Consider the following 13,575-nt stretch of genomic DNA (forward strand, 5'->3'; position numbering starts at 1 on the left):
TTCCCGCCTCAGGCAATTGTCTGTGTGGAGTTTGCACATTCTCCCCGTGTCTGCGTGGGTTTCCTCCTGGTGCTCTGGTTTCCTCCCACTGTCCCAAAATGTGCAGTTTAGGTGAATTGGCCATGCTAAATTGCCCGTAATGTTAGGTGAAGGGATAAATGTGGGGAATGGATCCGGGTGGATGGCTCTTCAGAGGATCGGTGTGGAAATGTTGGGCCGAAGGGCATGGTTCCACACTGTAAGTAATCTAAAAAGCTAACATAAGTCAGTGACACAGTGAATGGGGCAGTGAGCTTTTGGATACAAAGAGCGTAAGGTACAGGAGAAGAATTATGTAATTTAATCATGGCTGATATATTTCTCCAGTTATCTTTGGTCTATTATCAAGGAAGAAATAGCAGGGCATCTCGAAGGAAATTGTCCCATTGTACAGATGCAGAATGGGTTCAAGAAGGGCAGGTCATGCTTCACAAATGTTTTGGAATTCTATGAAGACATTTCAAGCAAGGCCACTTGATGCGTTGTACCTAGATTTCCAAAAGGCCTTTGACAAGGTGCCACACATGTATCCGCTGATAAGATAAGGATGCATGGAGTTAGGGGTATAGATTTAGCGTAAATAGAGAATTAATTGACTGACAGGAAGCAAAGAGTGGGGATAAATGAGTGTTATTCTGTCTGGCGATCTGCGACTAGTGGTGTGCTTCAAGGATCGGTGTTGGGACCACAATTATTTACAATTTATATAGATGATTTGGAGTTGGGAACCATGTGTAAAGTGTTAAAATTTGCCAGTAAAATAGGTAGCAGAGCAAAGCGTGCAGAGTGTGAAACTTTGCAGGGGACTTTAAGTGAGTGGGCAAAGGTCTGGCAGATGGAATACAATGTTATTCCAATATACAATATGTAAAGTTATACATTTTGATAGGAGTAACAGCAAAATAGAATATTACTTGAATAGTATAAAGTTGCAGCATGCTGATTTGCAGAGGGACCTGGGTGTTCTTGTGCATGAATCGCAGAAGATTGATCTGTAGGTACAGCAAGTGATTATGAAGGCAAATGGAATTTTGTCCTCCATTGCTAAACGGGTTGAGTTTAAAAGCAGAGAGGAGATGTTACAGCTGTACAAGGTGCTGGTGAGGCCACACCTGGAGTATTGTGTGCAGATTTGGTCTCCTTACTTGAAAAAGGATGTACTGGCACTGGAGGGAGTGCAGAGGAGGTTCACTAGGTTGATTCCGGAGTTGAGGGGGGTGGCTTATGAGGAGAGGCTGATGAGATTGGGATTATATATGTTGGAATTCAGAAGCATGATGGGGGTCTTATAGAAACATATAAAATTATGAAGGGAATCGATAAAATAGAAATAGATAGGATGTTTCCACTGGTAGGTGAAACTAGGACAAGGGGGCATGGCATCAAGATTAGAGGAAGCAGGTTTAGAACTGAACTGAGAAGCAACTTCTTCATCCAGAGGGTTGTTAATCTATGGAATTTCTTGCCCAGGGAAGTAGTTGATGCAACTTCAGTAATTGCTTTTAAAGCTTAGGTAGATACTTGTTTGAAAAATAAAGAAATTAAGGGATATGATGAAAATGCGGGTAAGTGGAGTTGAGTCCACGAAAAAATTAGCCATGATCTTATTGAGTTGCAGAGCAGGCTTGAAGGGCTGGACGGCCTACTCCTGCTCCTAGTTCTTATGTTCTTAAATCAAGAACCTATCTATCTCTGTCTTAAGTGCACTCAATGACTTGGCTTCCACAGCCTTCTGCCACAATGGGTTTCACAGACATATTACTTTCTGGCTCAAGTAATTTCTCCTCATCTCAGTTCTAAAAGATCATCCCTTCACCTTGAGGCTGTGCCCTCAGGTCCTAGTCTCTCCTACAAGTGGAAATGTCTGTCTGAACTTGCCACCTGGGACAGTCCGGGATCCACAGTCTGATGGACAGCCATCACTGTCTCAAGAAGGTCAATGATCTTCTCCACCCTGCCAGGGTAAGTGTTACCTTGCACACTCTATCTCTGTACTTCCCACCAAAGTTCTTGCTGTGTTGCTCTCACTGTTGTACTGCAACATCTTCCCTCACTCAGTCTCATTCCTCCCACCCTCCTCTAGCTTATCTCTCCATGCTTCAGGCTCACTGCCTTTATTCCTGATGAAGGGCTTTTGCCCGAAACGTCGATTTAGCTGCTCGTTGGATGCTGCCTGAACTGCTGTGCTCTTCCAGCACCACTAATCCAGTATTTGGTTTTCAGCATCTGCAGTCATTGTTTTTACCTCATTCCTCCCTAGCCTCCCACACCACTAACTGTGAATGACCTCCAACATTAGTGTCCTCACAGCCTATGAGATGACTGGAACCTCTCCTTCAGAGATACTGAAACATCCGTGTCCAACTAACAGAGAAAGTACCACTCTTCCTTCTACTGCACCTCACATTAACCCCACCCTTGTATCATTCATTGCCTGTGATGCCTTTTCTCCCTTGTGTCTTACAGGTACTAACAGTATGTCCACACTTCAGCAGAGAAATGAGTCACTCTGTGAGGAGGCACCTCTTCAACTTCTGAGATAAGAAGTGCAGAGACCTCAGAGGAAGCCTACCTCCTTTACCCCCACCAGCTCAGACTGACACCTTATTGGGAATATCAGTTTTAGAAATTTTGGAAGCACATGCTGGTAAGCACCTCGCTGCACCAGCTCCACACTTGATTGAAGTAGAAATGCCCCAGGCCACTGATATTTCAGACTGCCAGGAAACAGGCAACTGTTCAGCCATAGACAGGAGAGGACCCTGTGATGTTGAAAATCAGCAATTTGATCTAAATGCATGCAGGAAAAAGTAGGAGTAGACAGATGAGATATAACTCTCATATCCCAGAGGCTATATCAGTGCTGTGGGACCTAGTGCCTCAAGCATGCAATCAACTGACTGCCTCCATAGATGGTTGGCTGATGCAATGAGGAGCCGGTTACAACACCCTTGGGGTTCACTGGATATGTGTACATGCTTACACCCCATCATCCCAGTCATTGGTCTTCCTCATCAGAGGCATGACAACAGAGAAATGGGGATATCACTTTAGGTGCCCTTTCTTTACAAGTGAGGTGGTGTCAGGAGGTAGACAGCTGGAGGAGCAACCACAAAAATGCTCGTCAGAAGTATTCTGTCACAACACTGCAAAGGTGGCAGGCCCTCTGTCTCCAACCTGCTTGTCCCTCTCTGACACTTCAAAATTCAAACAGCAGATTGTCAGTTGCGTCTGGCAAGGATACCCTCAGAATATCTGGCCATTCAGACACAAACATCCCCAGGACCAATGCTCCAAAGACAGTTGGCTTCACTGTCAAATAGTCTTCCTTCACCCCAGCTGTGGAACTTGGGGCAATACTGAGAGGCATTGCATATTTTCAATTTCCAAATTAATGGAAATGATGGAAAGTAACTGTCAATATTCCTGCCTCTGTGGTTTCATGCCTCTGTCTCTTGTCAGCAAGGCCCTGAAAATCCTGATTCCCTTCCTGACAGCCCTTCCCTTGAATGTAATAGGCTCTGCACCTCTTCAGGTCTCATCCAACCGATTCATCCAAGTCTGCACTTGCCCACTTGCTCTCGAGCCTGTCATATGAAGTAACCATATCAGGTCTGGTCATATACTGTCCCACCCTGAATTCGGGTGCTCCTGACCATGGACGCATCCCCTGCATTAACCTGTCGTTATTTTCTTGAGATTTCACTATTCCACCCCCCCGCCACCCCTCCCACATCCACTACCACCCCACCCACCATTCTTCTAAATTTCTAGTGCATATATTCCAGTCTCTTCCCCATCTCAGTCCTGACATCCAAGGAAAGAGTCTAGTAAACCTTCTCTGCACCCAATAACCTCAATAACTATAACATCCTTCTTCGGAAAAGGAGATCAAAACTTCACACAATGGTCCAGATGTGATTTTTACAATGCCTTGTAAAGTTGCAGCATGAAATCCCAGATGTTGAGCTCAAATCTTCTAGGTATGAAGACCAAAATTCCATTTGTCTTCTTTGTCATGTGCTACACCTGCATGCTTACTTTCAGCAACTGGTGTACAAGGGCACCCAGACCTTATTGTATCTCCCCTTCCCCCAGTTTATTACCATTCAAGTAATATTCTGTCTACCTATTTGCCCATTATTGATGCTAGCTTTGCCAATATTACCCATATCCCTTAAAGGAATAAAACAGAAGTACATAGTGAACTGGGAACTTACTTTTGTTCCTAATTTTTATTTTTGAATATGAACTGAAATGGAACAGCAGGGTCTGACAAGCAAATATGATCGTCTCAGCTAACACTATGGACAGCTAACACTATAAACTGCTTTCACAGTCTTTCCCTCTGCCCATTTTTTTTGTGTTTGTCTGTATATGTATGTTAAAGTGGAATTAGATGTTAACCGTTCATAAATGCTTATCTATTTATTTATCTATTTAGAAGCAAATTACTGCAGATTCTGAAATCTATACTGAGACAAACAAATGCTGGAGTTCACAGAGTCAGACAGCATCCATGGAAAGAGAGCAAGCTAACGTTTCAAGTCTAGATGACTCTTAATCAGAGCTATGATCTCCAACATTTGTTGTTTATATTATGTTTTTATTTGTAACAAATAGTAATTCTCGTTAAATACAGAAACATGGTCTGTGCTTTCTCTCAACCTTGGTATAAATATACAGATAAATGATGAAATTTTGCGTACTTTTATAAAGTTTTAACTTGAGTGATGACTTGGAAATAGCAGAGCTTGATATCCAGCACACTAGCCCAGTAATGCTTAACACCATGGTCATCTTTGTGTTCACTGGCAATATTGTCTTTGCCCTCTCTTGAGTCGAGAGTTGTGCAAACTACAACTCTCAGTCAGGATGTTATTATGAAAGCATTTCTTTGCTAAGGTTCAGCTCGAATAATTTATTTCAAGTGTCACCCTTGAGACATAACATCCTGCTGAAATCCCTCAACTCTTTTCTCTATCTTTCAGCGGCTTGGCTTGCTCTATTTCTCCTTTGCTTATTTTCTCTTTTATACTGTTATTCAGGGGAAATGTAAACATTTTGTCAATTACTGGGACCAGTTAACTAAATTCAATCTTCTTAAAATTATGATAACTTCTTTCAGCATATGTTACATCATTCTTTATAAGCTTAATAAACTTTAACAAATTCCAACAATTCCAAATATATTGCAATCTCAAGAAGATTCAATGAAAAACAATCAACTTGTAATTCATTGTTGGTTTCTTTAAATATCACATTTTGAGTGTCCTTCTTGCTGCTGAATGCATATTTGCTGTGGAATGTTACAAGATGGTGTCAGATGAACATTTGTTCTCCGAAATGGCAGTATTGTCTTCAAATAAGCATTTCATGCTGACATACATCACACTCTGCATATCTCTGACAGATGTGACTAATGTACTTACTAAAATTCTGTTCCTAGGTGACATGACTAAAAGTATTCCACATGTATTGGGTGCCTTTTTGGAGACAATATGGCACTTGCAATAGTGATATTGGTAATGGTGTTGCCAAGCCCGTTTAGGGGTGCTATGACGTTAAAACTTAAGGTGATGTATGTCCACAAATTCATGAAGGTAACTTGAGTAGTGTCTTAGAAAGGAAACATATAGAACCTTGGCTTTATTAATAGAAGTATATATTGCAAAAACAAGGAAGCCACATTAAACTTATATGTGTAAGTCTCATCTATACATTATGTTAAATTCTTGGCCACCTTACTTTTGAAATAATGTCATAGTCTTAGAGAAGGTGCAAAGGAAATAAAATGTAAGTGTAACATGGAAGAGAGAACTCAATTAGGTGAACAGATTGCAGAAGTTGGGGATAGTTCTCCTTTTTCTGAGTACAGAAAATTAGGCAATGTTCAAAAGTGTAAAGGGTTTTGATGGTATAAATCAGAAGAAATGTTTTCTGGTGGCAGAAGCATCAAAGCAGAGGGCAAGGTTTAAGATGATTGGCGAAAGAATTTGTGATGAAATGAAATAAGCTTTTTTACATGATGAGTTGTTGTGATCTGAAATGCACTACCAGACATTCGGATGGAAGAAGATTTGATAACGATATATTTTTGTCACTTTTACATGGCATATGAGTGTTGCTGGCAAGACCAGCATTTAGCACCCTCCCTGTTGTTTGAACTGAATAGTTTGCCAGGCTATTTCACAGATCATTTGAGAATCATATGTAGGCCAGTCCATCATTGCGGGTTCCCTAAAACATATTTATGAACTTGTGGGCTTTTATGACACCATTACATTCCAGATCTATTAATTGAAATTAATTTTTCAGCTGCTGTTGTAGGATTTGAATTATTTCTTCAGACCTCTGGATTACTATTCCAATGACATTACCACTTTGTCACTACCTCCTATATTTTCAGCAGGGACTTTAATAAATCTTTCAAAGAAAAATGAAATGGTACTCTGAAGAAATATATAGAAGTGGATGTCTTTACCTGCCATATGCAACTTTGACCAAATAACCCTTCTATGTGTTGTGTACTTTTATAGTATGTATTTCTTTAAAACATTCATTTATCTCCACTGGGTGTTACTGCTTGATTTTTTTGTGGGAGACATTTTAGGCTTTGCTTTAGATTTTACCGAAATGTAAATACTTCTTCATGCATTCACAATCAGATGATAATTTCTAAGATCATCTTTAGTGTTCCTGAATTCACATTTTACATTAATTTTATTTTTTGAACAGTTATACATCAAATGATGAGGCAAAACACATTTTAAATAAACACACAGAGATGAAATCACTACTTGAGAAGTTCTCAGAGCAAGTGTACACAGATTGGATTATGAAAGTAGATGAAGACTGCCAATTCAACTTAAAACAACCACTTATAACTCGTAATCCAACCACAAACCTCATTAGTGTCAGCTTCAGTAAAAAGGTTAGAATATTTTTATCAATCATTTTTAATAAACATAAAATCTGTAAAATGTGTTAAAATGTCATAATGCAAATAATTTGAAAATGGTATTTTTGTCTGTCATGAAATCTACCTTATACTATCAATATTTGCTATTGTAAAATTTTAAGGTTACTTCAAATGGCTACAATAAAAAGTATGAACTATTTTATGATTATATTCTATAATTAATTTAAGTATGAATCATGAAAAATCAGTTGGATGCTCTTAAGAAGTTTTCAATGACCCAAATCTTCCAGCCTCCAGATTATTGGTGATTATGCATGTATTGGAGATGTGTATGGAGAACCCACACAAGTTCTGATGCACACATATTCTGAGAAATCACGCAGAAAATCTAAATGTCCGATAGAGTGCTTCAATTCCAGCTGACTGGGTTGCTGGACAATTCAAATCCAAACGGAACTTATCTTGACAGCAAGTCTGTTTAATTTCTGTATTTGGTTAATGTGGTGATTAGTTGTTGAAATATATTCATACAGGCTGAAGATGTTCTTTCACATTAGAGCATAAGTTGATTACTCAACAGAAAAGAAAAGCTATATTATATATATATAAAATTGAAAGATCTTAACACAAATAGTAAAACAGTTTAATTTGAGGAATAGATCAATTTGAAGTAAATACTGGCTCTTGTTTATATCTTCACCAACTAGCTTTCAGGAATGTAATATGCATTCCTTTCTGTGGTGGAAATTAGGCATTTTAGTGTAGTAGAAATTAGGAATGACCTCCTCCAAGGCTGTAGTTGCGAGGACAATTGGGCTTTCAATCCATGGCACTGATAGCGTAACAGGAGATGAAACAAATGCAAGAGAAGAGAATTGAAATGCTAGCTCAAACATTGTCTAATGGTGGAGTGGATCCATGGAACTAAATGACCTATTCCTCATTTAATGTTCTATGTTTTAATCTGCTGTAATTTTTAGGAAATAAATCTACTTGGATTTAAGTTGCTTATGAGTTTCAGGCAAGAAACTGTTTTAAATATATTACTTCCTAACTGCCTATGGTAGATCCTAATAAGCAAGTTTGATTTAAATCCTGATTGGGTGGGAAATTGATAATGAAGCAGATGACCATCATTTCTATATATTCCGTGCTTCATTTTATCTTCCATATCTTTTATTGTCAAGTGAGCACTTGATTTGTTTGCACTACTTTTCCTCCAGTAGAAATGTGACTAACTGAACTATCCCTCTGTTGTTCTGTTACAGTTTTGCCTATTGTACTTTGATTCCACTTTATCTGGGCCAGATCTGTTTCCACCCCAAGGAAGTTGGGCCTCTCCCGGTTACTTATTACTCATATAAATAAGAACAATTTCTATTGATGATGGAGACCTGAAATTGAAACAGAAAGTGCTGGAAATAAAAATAGCAAGTATGCAGTAAGTGTGGAGAGAGAAACAAAGCTAATATTTTGAGCCTGACATGGTTCTTCTTTGGAACCTGAAGATTTCTGAACAAGAGTCATATCAGACTCAAAATGTTAATAATGTTTCTTTCTTTACAAATGCTGATGACCACATGAGTTTTTCTAGACTTTCTGTCACTATTTTGTTTACCTTGGATTTCTCCATACCCTTTCCTGTAGCTGACCTAATCTTATGGTACAATTATTATTGTCCTTTAAGTGCTCCTTACTTGCAATTGTTTCACTTGACCCACACAATTCTTCTGAAACAGATCCAGCAGTATCTCCCTTCTTTTTGGATCATACTGATGGAGGACATTCTCCTGAATACACTCTACAAAGTCTTGTCCTCTCTGCCCTTTACACTATCCTGGTATAAATTAGAATAGTTAAAATCTCCCATTATAGTTACTGTAAACTTTGCACCTTTCAGGAATTTCCTCGTATATTTGTTCCCCTGCTGATCCCCACCATATGCAAATTGCATTGCCATGATCTTGCCCTAGCTAATACAGTTGCTGACCAGCTTCACATTGTTCCATTGGTGCGACCAAATATAAACTTCAGGCACGTTTCGCCGAACATCTCAGCTGGGCCCACAGAGGCCAACCTGACCTCTCAGTCAGCACACTTTCTAATCCCCTTACCACTCATTTTCAGACATGACCATTCTTGGCCTCCACCATTTTCACAGTGAATCAGACTGCAAATTAGAGGAACAACACCTCAACTTCCACCTGGGCAGCTATAGCACAGAGGACCTAACATTGAGTTCTCCAATTTCAAATAACCTCCCTTCCCATCCTTCGACTCCCTTTATAGCTTTTCTCCCTCCCTTCCATTCCTCTGGTCGACCCTTCCTTCCATCTACCAACTGGATTCATTCCTCCCATCGACTAACCAGGTGGAACCCTCTACCTGTGTTCACCTATCCCTAGGTCACTACCCTGCCCCTCTCCCCACCCAAAATTCTCCCTAACCCCGACCCCATTCCCTCCTTTATGTGCAGCTCCCCTTACATCCAACCCCCCCGCCTCAGTCCTGAAGAAGCGTTACACCCAAAATGTTGACTTCTCCACGTCCTGATGTCACCTGTTTGCTGTGTCCTTTCAGCTTCCTGCTTGTCTGCGTTGGATTCCAGCATTTTTAAAAATATCTCTTACGTTGCTCCAACCTGTTGCATATGTTTCTGACTCACAGTATGTCTGATCTGCTTCATATTGTCACAATCCTAATCTATGTCATACTCTTCCTGACCTGCTTCATACACACTTCACACTGCTCCCAAAAGGATCTACAGTTACCTTAATCTGCTTCCCACTGTTCTGAGTCTGATTCCCGGAGAACCTGACCTGGTTCAAATTTCTTCTAACACATTTCTGGTTACTTTGGATCTGGACTGCTTCTCAGTAATTCCAATCAACTTCAATATCTTGCCCAATTTCATTGTGATCCTGACATGCGTCACAGTGTAACTGATGTGCTTCACTCTAGGCTATACACTGCTGTGGTCTGCCTTGCATCACTATGACCCCAATCACACACTTCACACTACTTCGACATGTTTGAAATTCTAAGTTGGTTTGCACTTCTGGTATTTTTCTGACTTCTTTGACTTTTGATGATTCCAATGATCAGCAGCAGATTTTAGTGATACTTCTCAAGTGGTAACACATCATTGGATAATTGTGAATACCCTGTTTTAGATGATAGGAGAGTACATAGAATCCTGAATGGATAACGCAACATAGGCTCAGAATGGAGTTGGATTTGCCTCTATTGCAGGTTTAATTCAGATATTCGGGGATTGTTGATTGTATGCATGTAATTATCAAGGCACTGAGTGAGTAGCCAGGGAAATTTATCAATTGGGAGGACCTCCATTCCCTTATACTTTCCTCTAGTCTGAATAACACTTTAGCACAATATGCAAGAGTGTGCGTGCTCTCCTGGCAATTGTCATGATGCCACTATCCTCAATCACAGATGTAATATTTATTCATAGTAGCATTGAACATCTGTGGACGTCTGTTATGAGTTATGATATACTATGACTGGACATCCAATAACAAATGATTCTTGACATCTTTGCATCATCCTAGAACAGGCAGAGAGATATTACAACCGATGTCATTTGGTTTCTAAGTTTGCCATTGAGCAGACTATTGCTGTTTTAAAGAAGCGGTTCTAATATCTTGACCATTTGGTTGGCACCCCAAAGTAACCCCTGTCAAGGGTCTTGCACATTATGGTGGTCTGCTACAATCTTTGTGACATGGCCTTTTTGACAGTTGTGAATTTTGAAAAGGGAGAAGTCCTGGAATGCAGAGTCCCGAGAAGATGGGTAGGAAGGTGAAAAATAGAAGGAAGAAGATTTAGTGAAGAACTCTATCATGTTTTGCAGGGAGTATGCAATGGTATCTTATGAGTCAAAATAGTCTTCTGAATTGTAGGGACATGATGGTCACTGGTCCAGACAGATTTCTAATGAGAAATACTTACAATGTAAGCAAGTTGGCTCTGTAAGACACCCTCCAATAAGCAAAAGGACATATTCATAATCTGTACAACTCAGAATACTTCAATTTTTTACCAATATTAGTTGAAACACATGTTTCTACCAGCTGCATTGTCCACAAACTTAGATATTAACATCACACACAAAACATGTACATCGAGCATATCAGTGCACTGTTTCTGCACCACTCAAACTAAAATAAGGTTAATTGGTTATCATCTTATACCTATTAAAGGCAATCAAAGCTGAGAACTACATATTGATGGGCTATTTGCATTTTTTGAAAGGGGAAGGAAAGGATATTGGGGTAGCTTTGATGTTACAATAAAGAATAAGAATAATAGTAAGAAATGGTCTAGGATTGGATGATATAAAATCTATATAGATTATAAGTAAGACATAACAAGGGAGGAGCATATTGGTGGTAGTAGTATATAAGCCCATTAATTATAATTGTTTTGTAGGTAGAGAATAAGTCATGAAAAAGTGAGGGCATAGAGAAAAGACATTGCATTAATCATGGAGAATTTAATGTTCATGTAAATTGGATCAGTCAAATTAACAGAGGTGACTACAAGACAGAATTCGTAGTGTTTGCGATACTTTCCCAGAACAATATATCATGGATCAAACTAGGAAGCAGGCAATTTTGGAGATAGTGATATATAGTGATCTGGTTTAATAAATGATCTCTGAGGAACTGTGAGTATAATATGGTAAAATTTAGAATTCAGAGTGAGAAATGTGGGTCCTTAACAAATGCTTTTCAGGAACAGGCACTAAAGGGGACAATATGCAGGCCACTGGACTGCTCACTCACATGATTTATTACCAGAATGACTACTAACATTGACAGAAATATGAGAGCAGTTTCAGTGCTTGCCCTTTCAGAATATATTGCTTAGCATAGGAAGACCTTGAGAATACTAATGAATTGCAACACTATGACTGAGGATCTGTCTTTGCTAACTAAAACTGGATTATAATTTATTTGTGTCTTTGTAGCAAGATATAGTTATACAAAAAATGTGGCAAAGTTACCTGTCATATTTATATTTGTATTTGCTATTTTTTAATGTGGTGATAAACTGTAGCTTTCCATTGTTAAATGGATTATGGGTGTACATATATAATTTGTCGTATGCAGTATTGGTGGATTTTGTGACACCTCACCAGGTCTACTTGGATGTGAATCGTGAATAATCTGATTAGAAAAGAAAACACAAGTAGTGGTGGATTCTGAAGCAAAAAGTAAATAGCTCTTATTGATTATTTGGTGGCCTTCCAGATTTTCCCCAATACCTTTCTGTTTCCATACACTGTCGGGATTTTATGATAATTCAAAATGTAATGGCGATGTCTTTTAAATGTTTTTTATGATGATTACATATATTTTAACTAGTTGGTTGCAGTTCTTCGCGAAGTTCATTATTTGAACATTCAGGAAAGGACGGATATCCCACAGAGTGGACTTGATGTCTTTGCAATGATGAAAACTTTCAGAAATTTTGTTGACAATTTAGATCTCATTGTTGGATGGTATAACAAGGCAAGTTTCACACTATCATTTTTCTGTTATATTTCTGCAAAGTTTGTTCAGCAAGTTCAAAAATGAAGGGTTGATTTTTGCTCCCAAAGCAGTTAACTCTAGAAAATTTTCCATTCTGCTACACCAGTCATGAGAAAAGGTGTCCTGCCAGACAAGATATTTTTTCTCCAGGGTTGGGGAAGCGTGGGTTGTTGGGCATGCCATTCCTAAACATAGATGAATGGTATTCACTGAAATCAGCTGCACAGTGGCTCAGTGGTTAGCACTGCTGCCTCACAGCACTGGGTCCCAGGTTCGATTCTAGCCTCGGGCAACTGTCTGTGTGGCGTTTGCACATTCTCCCCGTGTCTGCGTGGGTTTCCTTAGGGTGCTCTGGTTTCCTTTCACAGTCCAAAGATGCGCAGATTAGGTCAATTGACCATGCTAAATTGCCCATAGTGTTAGATACATTAGGCAGAGGGAAATAGGTCTAGTTGGGTAACTCTTCAGAGGGTTGGTGTGAACATGGTGGGCCGAAGGGCCTGTTTCCACACTGTAGGGAATCTATCCAATCTTAAAAAGCTTTGCCTTGAATCTCTGCGACTTTAGTCCAGTTAAAAATGTAACCAGCATATTTACAAAACATGATGATCTAGCAGTAAGTTCCCACAAATGCAGAGAATCACTGTACATTGAGTACTAAGTAAGATCTTGTGATGTGTCATGTCTGCCAGCTGCCATGGAATAAGGAGATACATTCAATATATATGGTGTCCTCTCAGTGCAAGTGAAAAACCTCAAGATTGCAGACTCTGAAGTCCCAGATTGAAGCTCCTGCCAGACAAGCAGAAGGAGAAGTGAAGATAAAGTGAGGGGAAGCGAGTAGCTGTACCATGCCAGATTAGAATGCATGGGACCCTTCCTGATGGGAAATTGATTACGTGGAAGGCACACTGATATGCTTTAAGCACTCCATTCAATGCACACTACTACGCACCTGCAAGTTTGGTTACAAGGATGAAGATATGTCAGATGGAGTTTTCCATTGAATGCATGCTGGCTGAGGATGTGGCTAGATGGGAGCATAGCAGGTGAAAGATA

The 13,575-nt window shown here is 39.5% G+C and overlaps 1 protein-coding gene across 1 annotated transcript in view; it reads left to right on the top strand.

Moving 5' to 3' along the window:
• LOC140464058 (dynein axonemal heavy chain 17-like) overlaps window positions 1-13,575 on the top strand; it is a 408,886-nt gene that overhangs the window by 26,058 nt on the left and 369,253 nt on the right. The window contains exons 5-6 of the mRNA XM_072558720.1: window positions 6,778-6,973; window positions 12,349-12,495. Of these exons, the coding sequence (XP_072414821.1) occupies window positions 6,778-6,973; window positions 12,349-12,495 (343 nt within the window). The remainder of the gene's footprint in view (window positions 1-6,777; window positions 6,974-12,348; window positions 12,496-13,575) is intronic.

This window comes from Chiloscyllium punctatum, chromosome 39 (genome assembly GCF_047496795.1).
Source record: "Chiloscyllium punctatum isolate Juve2018m chromosome 39, sChiPun1.3, whole genome shotgun sequence".
In the NCBI taxonomy this organism is placed as follows: Eukaryota; Metazoa; Chordata; class Chondrichthyes; order Orectolobiformes; family Hemiscylliidae; genus Chiloscyllium; species Chiloscyllium punctatum.